The 26,326-nt window shown below is 41.3% G+C and overlaps 2 protein-coding genes across 2 annotated transcripts in view; both read right to left on the bottom strand.

Moving 5' to 3' along the window:
- The window catches only part of IL1RL2 (interleukin 1 receptor like 2), a 58,331-nt gene that overhangs the window by 27,653 nt on the left and 4,352 nt on the right, over nt 1-26,326 (bottom strand). The window contains 3 exon segments of the mRNA XM_028497038.1: nt 7,036-7,110; nt 10,754-10,913; nt 25,546-25,741. Coding sequence (XP_028352839.1) covers nt 7,036-7,110; nt 10,754-10,913; nt 25,546-25,741 — 431 coding nt within the window.
- On the bottom strand, nt 19,912-20,853 carry LOC112062368 (olfactory receptor 1J4-like). Its single transcript, XM_024116577.1, is given in 1 exon segment — nt 19,912-20,853. A coding segment is annotated over 1 exon segment (942 nt).

Here is a 26,326-nt window from a genome sequence, read left to right as displayed (position 1 = left end):
TTTCCCATATTAGGGAAGTTTTCAACTATAATCTCTTCAAATATTTTCTCAGACCATTTCTTTTTCTCTTCTTCTGGGACCCCTATAATTCGAATGTTGGTGCATTTAATGTTGCCCCAGAGGTCTCTGAGACTGTCCTCAATTCTTTTCATTCTTTTTTCTTTATTCAGCTTTGCAGCAGTCATTTCCACTATTCTGTCTTCCAGGTCACTTATCCATACTTCTGCCTTAGTTATTCTCCTGTTGATTCCTTCTATTTTTACTTTCATTTATTGTGTTGTTCATCATTACCTGTTTGTTCTTTAGTTCTTCTAATTCCTTGTTAAACGTTTCTTGTATGTTCTCCATTTTATTTCTGAGATTTTCAATCATCTTTAGTATCACTACTCTGAATTCTTTTTCAAGCAGACTGCCTATTTCCTCTTCATATATTTGGTCTGGTGGGTTTTTACCTTGCTTCTTCATCTGCTGCATATTTTTCTGTCTTCTCGTTTTTTTTAACTTACTGTGTTTGGGGTCTCCTTTTCACAGCCTGCAGGTTCATAGTTCCTCTTGTTTCTGGTGGTTGAGGTTGGTTCAGTGGTTTGTGTAGGCTTTCTTGTGGGGGGGACTGGTATCTGTGTTCTGGTGGGTGGGCTGAATCTTCTCTTTCTGGTGGGCAGGGCCACGTCCGGTGGTGTGTTTTGGGTTGTCTGTGAATTTAGTATAACTTTCAGCAGCCTGTCTGCTAATGGGTGGGGTTATGTTCCTGTCTTGCTAGTTGTTTGGCATGGGATTTCCAGCACTGGGGCTTGCTGGCCATTGGATGGAGCTGGGTTTTAGTGTTGAGACAGACCTCTGACAGAGCTCTCACCAATTAATATTACATGGGGCTGGGTGGTCTCTGGTTGTCCAACATCCTGGACACGGCTCTCCCACCTCGGAGGTGCAGGCCCGACACCCAGCCGGAGCACCAAGACCCTGCTAGCTGCATAGCACAGAAGAAAAGGAAGGTTAAAAAAAAAAAGAAAGAAAGAAAGAAAGAAAAAAGAACAGAGAGAACCCCAAAACAAAACATAAAAGCAAAACTAAACAGACAAAATCACAGAAACACACACACACACACACACACACACTCACAAAAAGAAAAAAAAAAAAAACCCGAACAGACAGAACCCCAAGACAAACGGTAAGAGCAAAACTAAACAGACAAAATCACACAAAGAAACATACAGACAGACACTCAGAAAAAGAGGGAAAAAAAAGGAAGAGAGCAACCAAACCAACAAACAAGCCCACAGATGAAAACAAACACTAAAAACTAAACTAAGATAAACATAAAACCAAAAACAAATCAAATGCAGAAAGCAAACCCTGAGTCCACAGTTGCCCCCAATGTCCCCGTCTCAATTTTGGGAACACTTATTGTCTATTCAGGTATTCCACACATGCAGGGTTTACCAAGCCGATTGTGCGGATTTCGTCTGCTGCTCCTGAGGCTGCACAGTGAGACTTCCTTTCTTTTCTTTGTTTGCACAGCTCCTGGGGTTCAGCTTTGGTTTTGGCCCTGCCTCTGCATGTAAGTCACCCTCAGGCATCTGTTCCCCGCCCAGACAGGACAGGATTAAAGCAGCGGCTGATTAGGGCTCTGTTACTCACTCAGGCCTGGGAGAGGGAGGGGTATGGTAGTCACAATTGGGATGCTGGGAGTGCCTTCGGTGGCAGAGGGCAGCATGATGTTGCAACAGCCTGAGGTGCACCGTGTGTTCTCCTGGGGAAGTTGACCCTGGATCACAGGAGCCTGGCAGTGGCGGGCTGCATAGGCTCCTGTGAGGGTGTGGGTAGTGACCTGTGCTTGCACACGGGACTCTTGATGGCATGGTGGCAGAGGTAGCTGTCTGCGCCCGTCTCTGTCATCCAAGATGATAGCTGCGGTTCATGCTCATCTCTGGAGTTCCCTTAGGCAGTGCTTTGCTGTCTGCAGGCTCACGGAGCAGGAAGCCCCTCTCCTCATGCACCGGGAAACAATGGTCTCTTGCCTCTCCGGCAAGTCCAGACTTTTTCCCGGACTCCCTCCCGGCTATCTGTGGCACGCTAGCCCACTTCTGGCTGTGTGAACACAGCCAACCCCAGTCCTCTCCCTGGGGATCTGACCTTTGAAGCCCGAGCCTCAGCTCCCTGCCCCCGCCCGCCCCGGCGGGTGAGCAGAAAAGCCTCTCAGGCTGGTGAGTGCTGGTTGGCACTGATCCTCTGTGTAGGAATCTCTCTGCTTTGCCCTCTGCACCCCTGTTGCTGTGCTGTCCTCCATGGATCTGAAGCTCCCCACCCCATCCCCGCCCGTGAGGGGGCTTCCTAGTGTGTGGAAACTTTTCCTCCCTCACAGCTCCCTCCACCCCTATTCTTTTGTCTCTTCCTTTTCTTTTTTCTTTTGCCCTACCCATGTATGTGGTGATTTTCTTGCTTTTCTGGAAGTCTGAGGTCTTCTGCCAGCGTTCAGTAGGTGTTCTGTAGGAGTTGTTCCACACATAGATGTATTTTTGATGTATTTGTGGGGAGGAAGGTGATCTCCACATCTTACGCCACCACCATCTTGAAGGTCTCCAACATACTAGTTCTTATTCATTTCTCTTACTGTTGCTATATATGCACTGGCATGGTTTCTATTATTTACCTCCTATGCCTATGGCCTATTTGAACTCTCTTCTCTTCTGCATGTCTCCCAGGTCACATGTGTATATACCTCATGTATACACACCCGTGTACATGATGAGTATACAGAATTATCTACCAGTAAAATTGGGAGATCATAGATTATGCCTAGCTCCAACTTGAAATGACATGCCAAGCTGTTTTCTACTAGTTGTACCACCTGACACTTCCACCAGCAGTGTGAGAGTTCCTGTTACTGCAGACTCCATGATGCCTGGGATTGTCAGTCTATTTACTTTAGCCATCTTTATGTATGTGTCCTGATATCACCTAGTGAATTTAAGTTACATCTCCCTAGATTGCACCTGATTGAGCACCTTTTTAACCTTTTTATTGGCTGTGTTGATATCCTCTACTTGAGCTGTCTGTCCAAGTGGTTTGTCTGTCCTCCTACCAGGTGGCCTTCTCCTCATTATTTTGGAGGAGCTTGGGCTAGATCCTGCATACGAGACCTTTGCTCACTTATTTCAAGTATCTTCTCCTACTCTGTGGCTTGCCTTTCCACTCTCTGAATAAACAGTTCTTATTTCTAATGTAGCCTCACTTACCAATTTTTTCCTTCAATACTAGTAATTTGTATGTTCTTTATTTTTTAATCTTTCCTGACCCCAAATCATAAAGGTATTTTTCTAGAAATGTATGGTTTTGACTTTCATATTTAGGTCTACAATTCACTTGAAATTATTTTTATAAAAGGCACGAGAAAGGGGGAAAGTTTCGTTTTATTCTATATTACATCTAATTGTCTAGGACCATTTATTGAGAAGACTGCACTTTCCCTATTCCTCTGTAGTGTCAGCTTTGTCAAAACCAAGTGCTTTGCATGCATGGATCTATTTCTGGGCCTTCAATTCTGTTCTATTGTCGATCCTCATACCAGGACTAGAGTGTCTAAATTACCATAGCTTTTTAGCAAATCTTGAAATCTGGTGTCACTCATCCTTCCATTCAGTTCTTCTTCATTGAAAGTGTCTTAACTATTATTCAATCTTTGAGTTTTCATACCAATGTCATAATCAATATATCATATTCTACAAAAACCAAAATCTGTTAAGATTTTGACTGTCTTCTTCCTCAAAACAAAGAAAAAGTGTTCAATAATTCAGTCTTGAGTGTGTTGTTTCTATAGGTTTTTAAAATAGATTTTAAAAAATCAGATTAAGGACATTCCCTTCTATTCTTAATAAAAGAGTTGGTTTTTTTAAAAATAATAAATTCCTAGTTCAAGTTTTCTAAATGACTTTTCTGTATCTATAAGGTAAGTGTATTATTTTTCTCCTTTAGTTTGTTTATGCAAAATAAAAGAATGAATTATCTAATATGAAACAACTTTGTATTGCTCCGTATAACCCCAATTTAGTCCTTTATGTATGTTGTTAAAATAAATTTGCTAGCAATTTGCTTTACATTTTTCATCTGTGTTTATGAATGAGAGTTGGACTGAAATTTTCCTTTGTAATAATGTCCTGGACTTCCCAGGTAGCACAGTGGTTGAGAATCCACCTGCCAATGCAGGGGACACAGGTTCGATCCCTGGTCTAGGAAGATCCCACATGCCACAGAGAAACTAAGCCCATGCACCACAACTACTGAGCCTGCGTTCTACAGCCCGTGAGCCACAACTACTGAGCCCGTGCGCTACAACTACTGAACCCCGAATGCCTAGAGCTCGTGCTCCACCACAAGAGAAGCCACCACAATGAGAAGCCCATGCATCACAGTGAAGAGCAGCGCCAGCTCGCCGCAACTAGAGAAAGCCCATGCACAGCAATGAAGACCCAATGCAACCAAAAATAAATTTTAAAAAAATTAATAATGTCCTTGTTGGGTTTGGGTGTCAAGGTTTTCCTGACCTTATAAAATGAGATAAGGACTATTTCCTCTTTTACTTCTCTCTGAAACAATTTGTTGAAAATTGATGTTATGTCTTTATTAAATGTTTTGTAGAATTCACCAGTAAAACCAACTGAATCTGGAATTTTGTTTGTGGGAAGATTTTAAATTTATTTAATAGTTATATGATTATCTTCCTCTCTCATGGCTTATATTTTCTTTCTAATTATCTAAACACAATGGCTAGAATTTTCAAAGACAGGAGAGGGGAACAAAGTTAATTAAGAGAGTTAATAACAGGTATGTTTATCCTTTCTAGGTGTTTATGAAATCTACTAGGGTATTCACATGGTGAGTGATATGTAGACAACTATCTTTTATTATGGGCATTATTATTTCTTTGAAAGTTCAAAAGAACTAAAGAACTCTCCTTGAAACATGTGGGTCCAGAGCCTTTTAAGTATTGAGTAGATTTCATCTCCTTTCCATGTGTTGCTTTGTAAGCTTTCTCATTTCTGTCTTTAATGTTTGAGTTTCTCTGCATTGGGGGGATTAGATTTGCTGGAGGTTCCTCTATCTTCTTTTTCTATTCCACCCCACCCCTGCCCCAACCCTTCTATCCCAGAACCAACTCTGGAATTTATCAATTCTATTTGTTGGTTGTTTTCCTTATAATAACTTTATAATTTTTTACTCCTATCTTTTCCCTCCATGGAGGTGTTTAGCTGCTCTTTTTTATAGAGTTAAATGGTTAGATTATGGATTTTAATGTTTTCTACACTTATCTTTAATAATAATGATATTTAAAGATACATGCTTGTTTAGAACTCACCATTGGTCACATTCCATGAAATTTGATATGTTCTCTCTGCCATTATTTTCTAAATATTCTGTACCAATGGCTTTGGCTTAATCTAACCAAGAAAGTAAATAATTAGAAGCTAAATTTGTTGTTGCTTAATTTTTTTAATTAGTGGATTTATTTTTTGTTGGGTTTATCATTGTTTTGACCTTAGCTGTAAATTTCTAGATCACCTACATGGGGATTATACCACGTGGTCTGTATAATTTCCTCTTTTGGGACTCTGAGATTTTCATAGATGTTTATGAGTGCTATCCATTAAACACATTATTCTTAATATATTACTAGAGTATTTTAGATCCTTATTTGACTAGCAAGTTTGTGCAAGTTTGTCAAAGCCAGAGTATATTAAGATCTCCCACTATAACTGAAACTGTTGCACTGTCTTATTGTATTGTCCTTGTAATTCTGAGAGTTTAGCTTTATATATTTTATTTTGATGCATGGCTATTTGACACATAAACATTTTTATTTGGGGAGGGATAATTTTTATTAATATAAAATGATTCAATTTGTCATTTAATTTTTTTCATTGAAAGATATATCAGATTGAAAGATTAATATTGCGAATCTGATTTCTTTGTATTGCTAGTGTATGCAAATCTTATGCATATCTTGCTTATGCACTGACTTTTAATCTTCTAGGACATGTATTTTTAGATCTGTGTATTTTGAGGAGAGCATACAATTGGATTTTAATATTTGACTCAACCTGAACATCTGCCTTTAAAAAAAATTTTTTTTAATTTTTTGGTTGTGTTGGCTCTTTGTTGCTGCACGCGGGCTTTCTCTAGTTGCGGCGAGTGGGGGCTATTTTTTGTTGTGGTGCACGGGCTTCTCATTGCAGTGACTTCTCTTGTTGTGGAGCACGGGCTCTAGGCGGGTGGGCTTCAGTAGTTGTACCGCGTGGGCTCAGCAGTTGTGGCTCACAGGCTCTAGAGCTCAGGCTCAGTAGATGTGGCACATGGGCTTAGTTGCCCCATGGCATGTGGGATCTTCCCAGACCAGGGATTGAACCTGTGTCCCCTGCATTGGCAAGAGGATTCTTAACCACTGCACCACCAGGGAAGTTCTGAGTATCTGTCTTTTAATAAAAACTTTGTTTAATTTATTTTTTCTTTAGAAGGTACTTGACACATTTTTACCTTACTAGTGATTACCTTTAAATTTTAAAAAATTATTTGAGTCCCTTTTTCTCCACTTAGATCACAAACTGAGGCAGTGTTTATTGATCCCTTCCTACATAAAACAAGGAAAATAACATGATAACTTCCCCTACTCCTTTCATATCCTTCCTAGTGTGAGATAATATAACCCAGGACTCTTGATCAACATTACTTAATAGTAGTTTGATATTACATATCATGTCTTTCAGGAAGGATTTGTCTTTGCGTGAACAGATTTACAGTAATATTTTAGACCCATAGTGATCGCAGCCAGACCTTTCATAGCACAACCCCCCAGCCTTCTGCTCTGTGATTTTTTTATTTTGATACCTCTCCTGATGAACTCAGGTATATCCAAAGCTGGAAACTGGATACACCTGTATGGGATTTGTCTTCATTCTTGAAATTCAAAAACGTTCACAAGGATGTGTGGACTTACTGATTTCTGCCCTTAGTGAGTTCAGTGGCTTCAATAAGTTTACTCACCAAGTTTTACTTCAATTGTATTATTTTTTGGATAAATGATCTTAGGGATTCTTCTTCCATTTCCCACTTTTCCTGCTAAGAAATCATACCCACATGAAATTGTATTAGAAACATTCCCAACTACTTGAATTCAATAATAACATAAAGAAAACATGGTACTGAGCAGACCTTCAATAAACATTGGTCAAGAAAAAACAAAACTCATGATGTCACAAAATATCACTCCATAAGTGCATATTTTTCAACCAGAAATAATTGAATTGCTAAGGGGAAAATCTAAAAACTGGGCTACTAAGAGAGTTCACATCATCATTATATATTTGACATAAATATAAACTGATGAGATTGTGTAACAAATTCTCATTGCCTAGTCATCCAGTACACGTCTTAAGCAGTGGTGATAAGCAAAGCTCTGGCCTGGGTCCTAGACAGAAAGAAACAGTGACCCTAATGGTCTGTCCTCGGTTCCACTCCTCCATCCTCCAACCCTGCTATTCCATATTCTTCGCAGACCTTCCTTATTCTTCAGCTTTTTCACCCCTCTCCCCCACTTTATAAGTGCCTTCCTTGCATTGACTCCCCACCCCTTTGTCTTTCTCCACGCCTTCCCTCCCCCATTTGTCTACCAATATTTAGCAATCACCCTCTGAATCCCACATTCCTCCTCTCTATTTGGGGTGCGAGGTGAAAAAGTTACAAGAGGGAAGCTATAAAAATGCAAAACCATATGTCCTTTATGATGGCAATCATATTTGCACATTCTACAAACTATTCAAATTCAGTACATTAAGTCCTCTACATACAAACCTTCAAGTTGTGAACTTTCAAAGATGCTAAAACTGGCATTTGCGTGTCCACATAAGTTAGTTCATGTGTCTGGCATACACTGTCACATGTGTTCATCCTCTACAAGTGGTTGTGCTTTTGTGTACTTTACTGTACAGTACTTTACTGTATACTGTACAGTACTGTACAGTACAGTATCTTTATTTCAAGCCCAGGATATCCAGAAGCAAGTGTAAAAGCAGCGGTGATGTAGCTGGTACTTGCCTGTTCACTCAATGCCAGCCCCTGTATGCCAGCTCTCGTACTGTACAACTGTACTTTTCAAGGTACTGTACTGTAAGATTAAAAATGTTTTCTTTATTTTGTGTGTTTGTTTTTTATGTATTATTTTTGTGAAAATTATTATAAACCTATTACGGTACAGTACTATATAGCCGATTGTGTTAGTTGGGTACCTAAGCTAACTTTGTTGGACCTACAAACATGCTCTTGGGATGGAACTTGTTCTTATGTAGGGGACTTACTGTATGTCCCAAACAGAAGTCATCACCAGCCAGTTAATATACCACCTCCCACTCAATCACACACATAGAAAATCTAGACGTCATTCTAAGTAACAGCTTTCCTCCCACCCTCTTCATATGATCATCACCCAGCCAACTAATTTTACCTCTTAGCATTTCTCAGTCTGTGCCTCTTTCTTTACACCTAAACCCTATTTTCTACTCTCGACTCTTTCCCTAGGCACTCTCATTCACATCCACCTCTTCAATTACCATCTAAAGTTCAATGACTTTGCAAGGTGTAACTCTAAGCTCCAAACCCATATAGGCCATGACCTACTTGACATCTCAAGTCACCAAGTACTCAGCTCACCCATGACCAAACTCATGATCTCACTCTTAAATCCAGTTTTCCTCCAGAGTTATCTTTTTTCCTTGAATAGTATCACCATCCAAAAGGCCTAGCTTCCTGGATCTTGCCACATCCCTCACCCCACATTCAATCTGACACCAAGACCTGTGGATTTTACCTCCTAGAATGCCTGGAGTCCATCCACCTCTCTCCTTCTTCAGTGCTACCATGATGACTGTGCCTACCTGATGTCTCACCTGCATTTCTGCGCCTACCTGATGTCTCACCTGCATTCTGCACCTGCCTCCTAACTGCCATTCTTATCTATAGGGATCGTTCTGTGGCCACAGTGAGCTCTCAGAAACATGTTACACCATGCTACTCTCCTGCTCTCAACTGCTCTGGCTGCTTCCCATTGTTCTTAGGAGAAAATCCATGCTCTCCACCTTGGACTGAATGTTCCTACCTAATGTTGGCCCCTGACTGCTTCTCCAACCTCTTTACCGACTGTGATCTCCCTTATTCAGCATCAACCCACCAAAGTACCTACTTCCCATCCTTCAGACATACCATGGTCTGACTTGTTTGTAGGGCCTTCACTTTGGCTGCCCCCTCAGTCTAGAAAAATCTCACTCGTTTCATCAGTTAATGCTTCCTGACCATCAGTATCACTATTATTGGGAAGCTTTCCCTGACCCACTTCCTTCTCTACAGGTCCTTGTCTGTTTGATCTCATATTTTCCTTTCTGTCACTGCATTAATCTCCTTGGCAATTATACATCTCATTTGTGAATTATCTGATTAATCTCTGCCTCTCCTTTCTGCTCAGACTTCAAAGCTCCATCCAAGCAGTGGTCATGGCTGTTTTCCTCACCATCATGTTCTCCCTGCCCAGCACAGGACCTGACCTTGATGGGCACTCAGTAAAGGGTCACTAAATTACTGAGTGAAGAAGTATCTCCTACCACTTCCAGCGAAGTTCAGATGGTTACATCCAGATGTTGCAGCAGCCTCCTAAGTGGTCTCCAGGCCTCAAGACCCCCTTCAACTCCTGCTCAAACCATCTTAGGACTGATCTCATCCATCACAAATGCAGCCTCGTGGCTCTGCATTTACACGCATCCAAGGGCTCTTCAGCGTTTCATGGTAAAACCTGCGTATAACCAGCCCCCTTGACCCTTCCCCTGTTTAACTCCATGACTTCAGTTCCCACCACTCCTCAGCTCACAGTTTTTTATGCTCTAACAAAATTACTTTTAGATCCAACATAAACTATCATGTTAGACACTTCCATGCTTTGCCTTAGACACTTCTCTCTGCCCCTCCTCCCTCTTCTTTACTTCTGTAAATCTTGCTCATCCTTCAAAATTCAGCTGAGAAGACATTTCCTCTTGGAAAGCTTCCAAGACCATTTATTCACTTGCCACCCATGCAGCTACTTCTGATTTTTTTCCTGCTCCCCTGGACACTGTCTATAACACTCTCCTTACCACATAATGTTAAGATGATCCATTTACATTTCTAGCACCACTACAATCAGGCTGAGAGCTTCTCAATAAAAGAAAGAATTTTTTTAAATTTTTAAATTATAGGTTTTAACAATTTTTGGCATATACTAGATTATAAATAAACATTTATTGCAATGACATAAAATATAGATTATTGGACTCAATGATCTCTTAAGGTATTCTTCATTTTGCCTTTGAAATTCCATCTTATAAAGAATTCCCTCAGCCACCCATGTAAGACTAGAGCATAAGATCATTGAGGTATTCATGTCTGCTCTTTACTGAATACCTATACTTCGCCAGGCACCCTGGGTGCTACTCCATAGACATGATCTCATTTAATTTTCACGAATAAACCAACAATTTTGAGTCTTCCTTTTTTTCAGATGAGAAAACTAAACAGCCCATGCCCTTTCACCCCAGTCTTCCTACCATCTGATTCTAATAATGACGTGTTTGAGGGACTGCTAACCCTCAGGAAAATCAAGATCGGGAATCCCTTCTGCCCAAAGCCAACCTCTCAGGCAAAGCCAAGAGGCAGTCAAGGTGATGGGTAAGAGTGTACTTACTGATGTTCACAGAAATGCTATTTAAAACAGTGTGCTGCTTCTTTGCATATGTGAGCCTGGCTTGACACGCGTAGTTCCCTCCATCCTCTACTGAGACATTCTTCACTAAAAGCTTTCTTCTCTGAGAAATAAATCGTTCTCCTTCAATCTCTTTACAGTCCTAAATTTAAAAAATATATTTTTCATTTCAAAGAGTATTTTGGGGTATCAGTTACATTCCTAGTTAGCACCATTCTATGAACCATGGGGAGACAAGAAACTTATGTGATCTCTAGACCTTAGGTAATTTACAATCTAATTGAAGACATATGTATATTTATATAAGATATACATATATCTCCCCAGAAAACTGATAAAGAATATTCTACAGGTTACAGTGAGAGTTATAAATATGAGGTCTACTGGGAGTTGAGAGGAGAGAGGCCTATGTAGGCTGGAAGGAAGACTTTATGGAGAAGGATTGGACCTGGTCCATAAAGGAGTTTGGTAGGAGGATGTGAACAGGCAGGAAGGTCCTCCACGTCTCTCAATGGACCACTGCCTAATGGCACCAAGCCCCTTTGCAAGACTGCAAGCCCAGGTGAATAAGGACTGCGTCCTCTGTGTTACAGGTCCAATCACACCTTCTCCACCTATCAGGGGTTGGACTTTGCCGAGGTCCAAAATAACTCTTCACCAACCTTCTATCTGGAGGCCTGAGCAATAGTCAAAGTACGTGGCGAGGTTAAGGGGAGCAGATATCATGTCAATTCTTAAGTCACCCAGGCTTCCACTGCATCAACAAGGAAACAGCCTCACACAAAACCAACTTGAAGGCTGGTTAGTCTCAGGAAGGCCTTTCTCATTGTTTTCCTCAGTTTCCACCCAGAGGGCAAGCCTCACCATTCATCTGTCCTGTCATAAGCTCACATTCTCACGTGAATCGTTTTTTCCATCTCAGAGGCCCACTCCTGAACTCTTTCTCAAACCTTTTCCCGTTTCTTCAGGAAGTGCCAATCTACAAAATAACATCTGGGATAATTGAGTCCATTTATTCATTCAAATATTTTTCTTGCTCTTTGCTAGCATTGTGAGAGGCCCTGGTCATGCAGGAATAAGATGCAGTCCCTCTCCTCAGAAAGCTCACAATCCTTATGTAGAGAAGACAAACATACAACCCCTAATTATATAAAGATGTAATCGTTCAAGTTTTGAGGTCTCTCCTCACTGAGTCAACCATGGTCAGAACTCACTCTCCACCATTGGAACAGTGTGAATGCATCCATCGTGGAAGGTGAAACTCAATAATTCCAAAATGAACATTTGTTTATTTATTTATCATGTGAACAATAACTTTCTAGAAGTCTTATATTATTTTTTCTGTAAACACCCTATAGGGGAAATCAAATTATAATCAGATAATTGCTTACTGAGTAGAATGGGAATTACTAGTAAGACTCAGATGCTGATAATATGAGTGATGTTGCCTTCTTTAGAATAGGGACAAACAAAAAGTGTGAGCGTTTGGATTATGGAAACCTCGTTCCTGGGTGGGGCTTGGGTGGGCTCAATCTCTGGGACTCCATTTCTATGCTCTGATCTTGATCAGTCCCCTTTCTGATTGACTCATTCAAGACATACAAATATTTAATCATATTAAAGTTTAGCCTGGACAGCTGAAGAGCCCTTCTGTCCTTTTTCAGTAACTAGAACTGTCTCTATTGTAATCCGCTGCATTATTTTAGAGTTTTAATTCTCAGGAGGCTTTGATTTTTAGTTAAAAATGAGTGGTGATATCTCACTAATAAGATTTTAATTAGTAATATTAGCAGCCAACATTTGAAAATTTTTGTCTTTCTAGCACCAAGAAGAACAATTCTGCCCCAGCATGTAGAAAGGTTCACAGGTGCAAAATAGACGAGAGCATCCTGGCTAAGCTGTAGTGGTCATAGGAGAGTGATGAAGGTGAAACTGGTGAGAGAGTCAGGAGCCCAATCATAGAAAACCATGAAAAGGGGAGAAGCACCTGAAGCTGTCTGTGCAAGGGACCAAGGTGTGCATATTTGCCTTTGAGCACAATCTGTCTGGTTGCTGTGTGGGAAAGGATTAAAATGGGGCAATCCTAACGACTAGGGAACAATTTAAGAAGTTATTTCCATACACTAAGGCTGACTAGAACATGAACTAAGGCAGTTCACTGGGGATAACCAGAAGGGAACAAAAAACAGTGATTTTAAGCAGTTCTAATTCACAGCCTTAGTGACAAATTTGGACTATGGAGAGGGAACAGGACCGGTATGGTCTCAGCTTAGGGATGCAAAAGTGTCCTTAGATAGGTGATGGAATGCAAAGAAAATACAGAAGAATGATCAGATTTGAGGTTAAGATAAAAAAGTGGCTCTAGACATGGTGAATCTGGTGAGTTGTGTGATGGGAATGTCTACATGGAATGTACATTAGGTTGTTGGATGAAGTATCTGGAGATGGGAGAAAGGAGACTTGGGAGCCATCTGTGTGCAATGATCCTATGAGCCTTCCACCTGAATGCAATCAAAGCAAGAACTGAAGATGACCATGGCTGAAACTGGGAACCCCTAAAATCTAAGACCCAAACACAGAGAATGAGAACACAGTAATGATTACTACGGAAAAGCTAGGGAGTGGGGAGATAAAGAATGAGTAAGTTTCAGAAGGGAGAGAAGAGGAAGCTCTCAGCTCATGGGCATATCCAGCAGTGATGGACACCACAAGAGATCAAGATCAGGATGAGGATTGGAAATGAATGCTAGATTTGGCAGCTGGGAAGCCAGTAGTAACTCAGCAACTATAGATCCAGTATGGTGGTGGGGCAGAAACCGTTGTATTGAGGAGTAATTTGGAACTGAAAAAAAAAAGGAGACATTCCTGCTTTTCCAAATGTGGATACTTCAGAGTCTATGAACATGGATGTTCTAACACCTGAACCTTCTCCTCTGGAACACCTTCAATCTCAAGGACTACCTCTACTCCTATGAGTCTTCAATTCTCCCTGCCACAAGCCAGATTTTGTCATTATCCAGAACTACTCTGTCTCTAAATTCTTAAAAATAAAAATCTATCATTCTGGGGGGGACCTTCAAGATGGTGGAGGAGTAAGACATGGAAATCACCTTCCTCCCCACAAATACATCAAAAATACATCTACATGTGGAACAACTCCTACAGAACAACTACTGAATGCTGGCAGAAGACCTCAGATTTCCAAAAAGGCAAGAAAATCCCCACATGCTTGGGTAGGGTAAAAGAGAAAAGAAAACAGCGACAAAAGAATAGGGACGGGACCTGCCCCTTGGAGAGGGAGCTGTGAAGGAGGAAAAGTTTCCACACACTAGGAAGCCCCTTCATTGGCGGAGACGGGGGGGTGGTGGCGGGAGGGAAGCTTCGGAGCCACAGAGGAGAGTGTAGCAATAGGGGTGCAGAGGGCAAAGCGGAGAGATTCCCACACAGAGGACTGGTGGCAACCAGCACTCACCAGCCTGAGAGGCTTGTCTGCTCACCCCCCGGGGTGGGTGGGGGCTGGGAGCTGAGTCTTGTGCTTCAGAGGTCAGATCCCAGGGAGAGGACTGGGGTTGGCTGCGTGAACACAGCCTGAAGGGGGCTAGTGCACCACAGCTAGCTGGGAGGGAGGCCGGAAAAAAGTCTGGAACTGCTAAGAGGTGAGAGACCATTGTTTTGGGGTGTTTGAGGAGAGGGGATTCCTTCCCCGCTGCCCACAGAAAGCAGAGCACTGCCTAAACGAGCTCCAGAGATGGGCGTGAGCCGCGGTTATCAGCACGGACACCAGAGACGGACATGAGATGCTAAGGCTGCTGCTGCAGCCACCAACAATCCTGTGTGCAAGCACAGGTCACTATCCACACCACCACCCTCCTGGGAGCCTGTGTAGCCCACCACTGCCAGGGTTCCGTGATCCAGGGACAAGTACCCCAGGAGAACACACACGGTGGACTCAGGCTGTTGCAACATTATGCTGGCCTCTGCCGCTGCAGGCTCGCCCTGCATTCCAATTATAACTACCTTACCCCTCCCTTCTCCCTGGTCTGAGTGAGCAAGAGCTCCCTAATCAGCTGCTGCTTTAACTCCATCCTGTCTGGGCAGGAACAGATGCCTGAGGGTGACCTACACACAGAGATGGGGCCAAGACCGAAGCTGAACCCTAGAAGCTGTGCGAACAAAGAAGAGAAAAGGAAATTTCTCTGTCCAGCCACAGGAGCAGCGGATTAAATCTCCACAATCAACTTGATGTACCCTGCATCTGTGGAACACCTGAATAAACAACGAATCATCCCAAAATTGAGGCAGTGGTCTTTGGGGGCAACTGTATGCTTGAGTTTAACTATCTGTGACTGATTTGTTTCTGATTTTTATGTTTATCTTAGTTTAGTTTTTAGCCCTTGTTATCAATTGGTGGATTTGTTTATTGGTTTGGTGGCTCTCTTCTTTATTATTATTATTATTAAAAAAATTTTTTTTAATTTTAATAAGTTTTTCATTTATTTATTTTTTTCTTTCTTTTTGTCTCACTTTTCTTCTGAGCTGTATGGCTGACAGGGTCTTGGTGTTCCGGCCTGGTGTCAGGCCTCAGCTGCTGTGGTGGGAATCCCCATAGGTTAATAGCTGATCTTTCAGCAGAAACTCTGCAAGCCAGAAGGGGGTGGCAGACATATTTAAAGTGATGAAAGGGAAAAACCTACAACCAAGATTATTCTAACCAGCAAGAATCTCATTCAGATTTGATGGAGAAATTAAAACCTTTACAGACAAGCAAAAGTTAAGAGAATTCAACACCACCAAACCAGCTTTACAACAAATGCTAAAGGAACTTCTCTAGGCAGGAAACACAAGAGAAAGAAAAGACCTACAATAACAAACCCAAAACAATTAAGAAAATGGTAATAAGAACATACACACTGATAATTACCTTAAGTATAAATGGATTAAATGCTCCAACCAGAAGACATACTGTCTGAATGGATACAAAAACAAGACCCATATATATCCTCTCTGCAAGAGACCCACTTCAGACCTAGGGACACATACAGACTGAAAGTGAGGGGATGGAAAAAGATATTCCATGCAAATGGAAATCAAAAGAAAGCTGGAGTAGCAATTTTCATATCAGACAAAATAGACTTTAAAATAAAGACTATTACAAGAGACAAAGAAGGACACTACATAATGATCAAGGGATCAATCCAAGAAGAAGATATAACAATTGTAAATATTTATGCACCCAACACAGAACCACATCAATACATAAGGCAAATACTAACAGCCATAAAAGAAGAAATCAACAGCAACACAATCATAGTAGGGGACTTCAACACCCCACTTTCACCAATGGACAGATCATCCAAAATGAAAATAAATAAGGAAACACAAGCTTTAAATGATACATTACACAAGATGGACTTAATTGATATTTATAGGACATTCCATCCAAAAACAAAAGAATACACATTTTTCTCAAGTGCTCATGGAACATTCTCCAGGATAGATCATATATTGGGTCACAAATCTAGCCTTGGCAAATTTAAGAAAATTGAAATCATATCAAGTATCTTTTCTGACCACAACGCTATGAGACTAGATATCAATTACAGGAAAAGATCTGTAAAAAATACAAACACATGGAGGCTAAACAATACAAAGGATAGATCATATCTTGGGTCACAAATCAGGCCTTGGTAAATTTAAGAAAATTGAAATCATATCAAACATCTTTTCCGACCACAAAGCTATGAGACTAGATATCGATCACAGGAAAAAAACTGTAAAAAATACAAACACATGGAGGCTAAACAATACACGACTAAATAACTAAGAGATCACTGAAGAAATCAAAGAGGAAACCAAAAAATACCTAGAAACAAATGACAATGAAAACACGATGACCGAAAACCTATGGGGTGCAGCAAAAGCAGTTCCAAAAGGGAAGGTTATAGCAATACAATGCTACCTCAAGAAATAAGAAAAATCTCAAATAAACAACCTAACCTTACACCTAAAGCAATTAGAGAAAGAAGAACAAAAAATACCCAAGGTTAGCAGAAGGAAAGAAATCATAAAGATCAGATCAGAAATAAATGAAAAAGAAATGGAGGAAACAGTTGCAAAGATCAATAAAACTAAAATCTGGTTCTTTGAGAAGATAAACAAAATTAATAAACCATTAGCCAGACTCATAAAGAAAAAAGGAGAAGACTCAAGTCAATAGAATTAGAAATGAAAAAGGACAAGCAACAACTGACACTGCAGAAACACAAAGGATCATGAAAGATTACTACAAGCAACTATATGCTAGTAAAATGGACAAACTGGAAGAAATAGACAAATTCTTAGAAATGTACAACTTTCTGAGTCTGAACCACTAAGAAATAGAAAATATGAACAGACCAATCGCAAGCATTAAAATTGAAACTCTGATTGAAAATCTTCTAACAAACAAAAGCCCTGGACCAGATGGCTTCACAGGAGAATTCTACCAAACATTTAAAGAAGAGCTAACACCTACCTTTCTCAAACTCTTCCAAAATATAACAGAGGAAGGAACACTCCCAAACTCATTCTATGAGGCCACCACCACCCTGATACCAAAACCAGACAAAGATGTCACACACACAAAAAAGAAAACTACAGGCCAAAATCACTGATGAACACAGATGCAAAAATCCTCAACAAAATACTAGCACATTAAAAGGGTCATACACCATGATCAAGTGGGTTCTATCCCAAGAATACAAAGATTCTTCAATATACGCAAATCAGTCAATGTGATACACCATATTAACAAACTGAAGGATAAAAACCATATGATCATCTCAGTACATGCAGGAAAAACTTTCGACAAAATTCAACACCCATTTATAATAAAAACTCTCTAGAAAGTAGGCATAGAGGGAACCTATCTCAGTATAATAAAGGCCATATATGACAAACCCACAGCCAACATCATTCTCAATGGTGAAAAACTGAAACCATTTCCTCTAAGATCAGGAAAAAGAAAAGGTTGCCCAATCTCACCACTGTTATTCAACAGAGTTTTGGACGTTTTAGCCACAGCAATCAGAGAAGAAGAAGAAGAAATAAAAGGAATCCAAATCAAAAAAGAAGAAGTAAAACTGTCACTGTTTCACCAAAAATGAAAAATCTTAAAGAGAAATGTAGGAAACACTCCCACTTACCATTGCAACAAAAAGAATAAAATACCTAGGAATAAACCTACCTAAGGAGACAAAAGACCTGTATGCAGAAAACTATAAGACACTGATGAAAGAAATTAAAGATGATACAAATAGGTGGAGAAATATACCATGTTCTTGGATTGGAAGAATCAACATTGTGAAAATGACTCTACTACCCAAAGCAATCTACAGATTCAATGCAATCCCTATCAAACTACCACTGGCATTTTTTACAGAACTAGAACAAAAAATTTCACAATTTGTATGGAAACACAAAAGACCCTGAATAGCCAAAGCAATCTTGAGAAAGAAAAACGGAGCTGGAGGAATCAGGCTTCCTGACTTCAGACTATACTACAAAGCTACAGTAATCAAGACAGTATGGTACTGGCACAAAAACAGAAATATAGATCAATGGAACAGGACAGAAAGCGCAGATATAAACCCATGCACATATGGTTACCTTATCTTTGTCAAAGGAGGCAAGAATATACAATAGAGAAAAGACAGCCTCTTCAGTAAGTGGTGCTGGGAAAACTCGACAGCTACATGTAAAAGAAAGATATTAGAACACTTCTTAACACTGTATACAAAAATAAACTCAAAATGCATTAAAGACCTAAATGTAAGGCCAGACACTATCAAACTCTTAGAGGAAAACATAGGCAGAACACTCTATGACATAAATCACAGCGAGATCCTTTTTGACCCACCTCCTAGAGAAATGGAAATAAAACCTAAAATAAACAAATGGGACCTAATGAAACTTAAAAGCTTTTGCACAGCAAAGGAAACCATAAAAAAGATGAAGGGACAACCCTCAGAATGGGAGAAAATATTTGCAAATGAAGCAACTGACAAAGGATTAATCTCTAAAATATACAAGCAGCTCAAGCAGCTCAGTACCAAAAAAACAAACAACCCAATCCAAAAATGGGCAGAAGACCTAAATAGACATTTCTCCAAAGAAGATATACAGATTGCCAACACGTGAAAGGATGCTCAACCTCACTAACTATTAGAGAAATGCAAATCAAAACTACAATGAGGTATCACCTGACACCAGTCTGAATGGCCATCATCAAAAAATCTACAAACAATAAATGCTGGAGAGGGTATGGAGAAAAGGGAACCCTCTTGCACTGTTGGTGGGAATGTAAATTGATACAGTCACTACGGAGAACAGTATGGAAGTTCTTTAAAAAACTAAAAATAGAACTACCATATGACCCACAATCCCACTACTGGGCATATACCCTGAGAAAACCATAATTCAAAAAGAGTCATGTACCACATGTTCATTGCAGCACTATTTGCAATAGCCAGGACATAGAAGCAATCTGTCCATCGACAGATGAATGGATAAAGAAGATATGGCACATATATGCAAAGGAATATTACTCAGCCATAAAAAGAAATGAAATTGAGTTATTTGTAGTTAGTTGGATGGACCTAGAGTCTGTTATACAGAGTGAAGTAAATCAGAAAGAGAAAAACAAATGCCATGTGCTAACACATATATATGGAATCTAAAAAAAAAAAAAGGGTTGTGACGAACCTAGGGGCAGGACAGGAATAAAGATGCAGACATACAGAATAGACTTGAGGACATGGGGAGGGGGAAGGGTAAGCTGGGACGAAGTGAGAGAGTAGCACTGACATATATACACTACCAAATGTAAAATAGCTAGCTAGTGGGAAGCAGCCACATAGCACAGGGAGGTCAGCTTGGTGCTTTGTGACCACCTAGAGGGGTGGGATAGGGAGGGTGGGAGGGAGACACAAGAGGGAGGAGATACGGGGATATATGTATACGTATAGCTCATTCACTTTGTTATACAGCAGAAACTAACACACCACTGTAGAACAATTATACGTCAATAAAGTTGTTAAAAAAAAAAAGAGGACATTTCTGACAAGGTCAGTGGGTGAAATAAGAACATGGCTAGCTGATCCTCACTTGGCGAAATGTTGATTGTTTCTGAAAAGAATCCCCAGAGCCAATTTCATGTCTCTGTTCCTTAGGCTATAGATGAAGGGGTTCAGCATGGGAGTCAGCACTGTGTACATCGATGAGGCAATCATGTCTTTTTCATTGGAATTGCCCGATGAGGAGGAAAAGTACAGTGCCATAATCATTCCATAGAACAGAGACACCACAGAGAGGTGGGAGCCACAGATGGACAGGGCCTTGCAGATCCCTTTGGTAGAAGGGATCTTCAGGATGGAGACCCCAGTGCGGCCATAAGAGACCAGGATGCCAGTCAATGGAAGCATGACTACCGCAGCCCTTGCAGTGAATATAACCAACTCATTGAAAGAGGTGTCCAAGCAGGACAGCTTGAGTAGGATGGGGAGGCTACAGAAAAAGTGGGGAATAATGTTGTCAGCACAGAAGGGCACCTGGGCCAGCAGGAGGGTGTGCAGAAGGGCACTGCCACAGGAGAGAGTCCAGGAGCCAGCCACCAGCAGTACACACAGCCTCTGCATCATGATGGTGGTGCACTGGAGAGGGTGACAGATGGCCACATACCAGTCATATGCCATCACGGCGAGGAGGAGATTATCAACACAACGGAAAAGTATATAAGAATACACCTGTGAAATGCACCCTGCCTATGTGATAGATTGGCATTGAACCTGCATGCTCATCAGCATCTTTGGGACAGTGACAGATGAAAAGGAGACGTCAGTGAGGGCCAAGTGGCTGAGGAGGAAGTACATGGGGGTGTGGAGGCGAGAGTCCAGCCTGATGGGCAGGAGGGTGAACATGTTCCCCAGCACCGTGGTCAGGTACATGCCCAGGAACAGGGCAAAGAGCAAGCCCTGCTGCTCTGGAAGGGTGGGGAGCCCCCGGAGCAGGAACTCGGACACACTGCTCTGGTTCTCCCTCCTCATGCCGTTCTTATCTCTGCTGGGAATGAATAGAAACTGGAAATGTCAGGAACTTAGACATACTGAGCATAGCAACCACCATATGGTCACATACTTTCTCCAAGTCGCTGTGTCACTGTACAGACAAATCTCACTGCATTGCACTCACACTTTGGTGCCTCATCCAGTCTGGTGAGAACAGTGAAATGTGATTTGTCTGAATATTGACACAGTCACTTGGAGACATCATTCAAACATCAATGAAAGAAACATCAATCAAACTCTTCAGCTGAAATCAGGAAGAGCTCATTCTTTTTTTAATATAGTGAAGACACTACGATAGACTTTAGGGGGAGAGTAATAAATAAGACACAGTCCCTTCCATGGCTTTATAGCCAGACAGCTTACGTGTGTGTGTCTGTCTTGCACACACAAACACACACACACACACCACTGAAAGCATTATTGGGAAAGTAATGTACCATGTACAGAACAAGTGCTGAACACATAAACTCACTTCTTATCATTAGAATGACAAGAAGGAAGGAAGGAAGGAAGAAAGGGAGAAAAGGGAACATTATGGCAGTCCCTCAGAAACTTAAACATAGAATTACCATATGATCCAGAAATTTCACTTCTGATAATATATCCAAAAGAACTGAAAGCAAGGGCCAAAGAGATATTTGTACACCCATGTTTAAAGCAGCATTATTCACAATAGCCGAATGATGGAAACAATCTGTGTCCATTGAAAAATGAATGGATAAACCAAATGTGGTCTATACATACAATGGAATATTATCCAGCCTTAAAAAGGAAAGAAAGCCTGACACATGCTACAACACGGATGAACCTTGAAGCCATTAAGCTAAGTAGAATCAGCCAGTCACAAAAGTGTAAATACTGTAAGATGCCACTTATATGACATTCCTAGAATAGTCAAATTCATAGAGACAAAAAATAGAATGGTGGTTGCCAGGGGTTTGGGGGCAGGGAGGAAAATGAGGCATTATTGTTCAGTGGGTACAGAGTTTCCATCTGGGAAGATAAAAAAGTTCTGGAGATGGATGGTGGTGATGGTTGTACAACAATGTGAATGTACTTAATGCCACAGAGCTGTACATTGAAAAATCACTGAAATGCTAAATTTTATGTTATACATATTTTAGCATAATAAAAAATTGTTAATTTAGAAAAAAACACCATTCTGATGATAATTTCTTATTATGCCACCTGTTTCATTCTTTTATTTTAACTAAGTAATAATATCTAGTATTTATTTATTAAGTAATTACTATGTACCCACACTGAACTAAGGGCTTAGTGGATAGATTATTTCAATTACTCTTCCAAACAATTCTATGAGGCCATGTCTCCCAGACTGGATTTGTTTCGAAAAAAAAAAAATTCTAGCTCTTTTAAGCAGAAAAGGATTTAAAACAGTATATTAGGTGCTGAAGCACGCTGCAGAACTAGTTTGCGTGAGAGCTGCTTTCTCCACCACCATCCTGATGTTGGGAATCGAGACTTTGAGATATACCACCTGCAAGTCAGGGACCGGGAGCTGCCACTTACACAACTGCAGCAAGTGAAGTCCCAGCACGTTTGGTGGAGCCACACCAACAAGAAGTCAGAAGACATGCCTACTGCTTCTCAGCTCCCACGAAGCTGGAGACTGGGCCCCGGAACACTGTGGCAGAAAGCCCACGTCCAGTAGAAAAGCAGAAGATCACCATACTCACTTTAGCTTTTCAGTGAAGCCAGATGGAGAAACTGTACCACATCCAGAACCTTAGCTATAGGTTAGGAAAACGTAGGGTGTGGTTCTGGGTGCTTTGTTCTCATTTTTTATCAATAGCTTTGTAACCTCTATAGTGTAAACAGCCTCCCCATGGATGGGGAGCCTGTACCCTCCACATCCATCATGTGATATGGTGAACTTTCTAGCCATCCAACCCATTTTTCCATCTTAACTTGGATCAGTCCTTGGACCCCTCTAATTTCTCCTAATCACCAGTATCCTTCAGGCATCATTTCCTTTCCTGTCCAACCTAGACTCATGTGGCCATCACTTGAATGACCCCCTTTTAAGTCCTCAAGTCAAGGATTAAGGAAACCCTTCATCCTTCCAGTGTATTCATCCAGAGAAACCTCATGCTGTGTTCATCCTGCCATCCCTCTCCTACACCCCTACAACCAGATGAGCACGACAGGAGCTAAACACACAAACAGAAACAAATCCATGGTCCTCACCGTAGAAAGTCTTCGCATCTCCTTCAACTCTCTCTCCCACCTGCTCGCCTGTCTGCTCTTTCACACTCTCCACATAACATCTCCCTCCACTTGACAGGGAGAATCGGGGGCAGCAGGAATGAGTTCCCTCCCCCAGCTCACCCTCCCCTTCCCCCTCACTCTATCCGTTTTACTTCACACGCTCTCTTTTATTTTATTTTTTAAATTTTATTTATTTATTTATTTATTTTTGGCTGTGTTGGGTCTTCGTCTCTGCGCGAGGGCTTTCTCTAGTTGCGGCGAGCGGGGGCCGCTCTTCATCACGGTGCGCGGGCCTCTCGCTGTCGTGGCCTCTCTTGTTGCGGAGCACAGGCTCCGGACGCGCAGGCTCAGTAGTTGTGGCTCACGGGCCTAGTTGCTCCGCGGCATGTGGGATCTTCCCGGACCGGGGCTCGAACCCGTGTCCCCTGCATCGGCAGGCAGACTCTCAACCACTGCGCCACCAGGGAAGCCCCACACGCTCTCTTGATGATCCCCGCTTCCTAACTCAATTTCTGAAATAGCCTAATGATCAACGTTGGCACCATACTCAAGCCCTTCCAACTGATTCACCACATGAGGATTTCACTGAAAGAATGTCCATCGACAGGTGAATGAAAAAAGAAGATGTGGTACATATATACAATGGAATACTACTCAGCCATTAAAAAAATGAAAAAATGCCATTTGTAGCACCATGGATGGACCTAGAGATTATCACACCGAGTGAAGTAAGACAGAGAAAGACAAATATTATATGATATCATTTATATGTGGAATCTAAAACATGATACAACCAAACTTATTTACAAAACAGAAAGAGACTCACAGACATAGAAAACAAACTTATGGTTACCAAAGGGGAAAGAGGGGTGGGGAGGCAAGGGGAGGGATAAATTAGGAGTTTGGGACTAGCAGATACAAACGACCATATATAAAATAGATAAACAAAGTCCTACTGTAGAGCACAGGGAACCATATTCAATATTCTGTAATAAACCATAATGGGAAAGAAGAAAAATTAGAATAAAATAAAATACAAGATAAGGGCATTCATTGACACATTCCTTATGAGAGGGGAAAACAGAAACAAGCTAAATGAATGTGAAATACATAGCAGAGAGGACTGCCAAAGGCAAAAATTGGTGCTTTGAAAGGAGTAATAGAACTGACTGACAAATCTTTTATAAGACTAATCAAGGGGCTCCCCTGGTGGCGCAGTGGTTGAGAGTCCGCCTGCCGATGCATGAGAGAGAGAGACAGAGACAGAGAGAAACATATTGTAACGGGGATAAAAGATGAACCTTACTACAGAAGCAGACATTAAAAGCAGAGAAATGATAAACCATTTCATGCCAGAGCATTTGAAACGTTTAATGAAATGAACAATTTCCTAGAAAACAATCTTACAAGAACCCATTCAAGAATAAATAAGAAATTTGTATAATCCTATCGCCATTAAAGAAATTGAAACAGTAAATAAAAACCTTCCCACAAACAGTACTGATGACCCAGGTGGTTGTACTGGCAAACGCTAACAAGCAGAGCTGGGGGAGAACTAATTCAGATATTAAATACCTCGCCTGTGCGCCTCTGTGCCAAGGATTATGCCTTTTCCATTATTATCTGCCAGTGCAGTCAAGAAAAGAGAAGGTTCGAAGGTGCAAACATAAGGTGTAGGAAGGTGAGTATAGGATGCCCTGTTTTCATAAAAAAAGAAAGGACTAGGAGGTATAGTTTTATTTACTTGTATGGCATTGCACAAGAATAATGCAAGGCCTGCAAGGAACCAATAACAGCAGCCACATGTCAGGGAAGGTGAGACGGTCCTGGGCAGATATGAATCAGGAGTGGGAAGGGGACTCTCCGGGGCATGCCTTCTGATACTTCACGATTCTTGAACCCTATGCGTGTACTACCCATTCAAAGAAACTACGTAATTAATCTTAATTAAAAAGAATAACGGGGGCTTCCCTGTTGGTGCAGTGGTTGAGAGTCCACCTGCCGATGCAGGGCACGCGGGTTCGTGCCCCAGTCCGGGAAGATCCCACGTGCTGCGGAGCAGCTGGGCCCGTGAGCCGTGGCCGCTGAGCCTGCGCGTCCGGAGCCTGAGCTCCGCGATGGGAGAGGCCACAACAGTGAGAGGCCCGCATACCGCAAAAAAAAAAAAAAAAAAAAGAATAACGAAGGAGAGTCCGAAAAGTCAGAATAATTGGGGGAGGGGTGGATTCCAATAATAAGCTATGACCAAGCTCTAATAACTACGAATTAAAAAAATAAGTAATTAACAGCGTTAAATTGTCAACAGCAATTAGCTAACAAACCTTACGTACACAAATCTCTCTCTTTACCAGTTCTGCTTTAAAAGGTACAACTTAAACTAAAAAAACAAGCAGGTTTTAAAGAAGAGGAAGGAAAATATCGATAGGAAAATTATTTTTTTACCTTATACCACTTTACTGAATCCAAATCAAAACTGTTTGGGAAGTTCAGATGACATATAAGAATGTCATCTTTTCCAACATACACAAGCTGTTTGTACTCGTCTGGAACATTCGGCTGACCGTTTCTGGAAGTACCACACCAATGCTTTTTAACTACGGTGAGGTTGAGTTGCATTCTGGGACAGGTGTCTGTGTCACTGTAAGAAAACAACAGATTGAAACCTCATAAACGCCAACAGCCACAAAACCAAATAATTCTGCTTATCTCCCAATATTTCCAAATCCTCTTCCAAGCACTGTGCAAACCCTCTGGCTCAAACAAGACAGCATACATCTCACAAGTCATTCATTACGAAAGGAAAAAAAAAAAGTATTTGGGTGGTGGAAACATGGGAGGACGTCTTAACCAAACGATCAAAATGAACATCACCAAGCAGGGACACGCGGATGCTAGGTGTCTCTTGAGTGTGCTGTCTGAGGAGAATGCAAACCACTGCCATAGTATTCCAGCCAAGAAGGCTCAGCCTCAACCGACTCAGGAAGAAATATCTGGCAAACCCAAATGAAGAGATACAATATAAAATAATTGCCTGTACTTCTTAAAAATGTCAATGTCACACACACAAAACAGGCTGAAGATCATTTCCAGATGAAAAGAGAGTAAAAGGACATGACAGGGCTTCCCTGGTGGCGCAGTGGTTGAGAGTCCGCCTGCCGAGGCAGGGGACACGGGTTCGTGCCCCGGTCCGGGAGGATCCCGCGTGCCGCCGAGCGGCTGGGCC

Source organism: Physeter macrocephalus, chromosome 12, assembly GCF_002837175.3.
Source record: "Physeter macrocephalus isolate SW-GA chromosome 12, ASM283717v5, whole genome shotgun sequence".
Classification (NCBI taxonomy): Eukaryota; Metazoa; Chordata; class Mammalia; order Artiodactyla; family Physeteridae; genus Physeter; species Physeter macrocephalus.
Note: the sequence above shows the minus strand (reverse complement) of the source record. Positions and strands in the feature narration are given on the sequence as shown.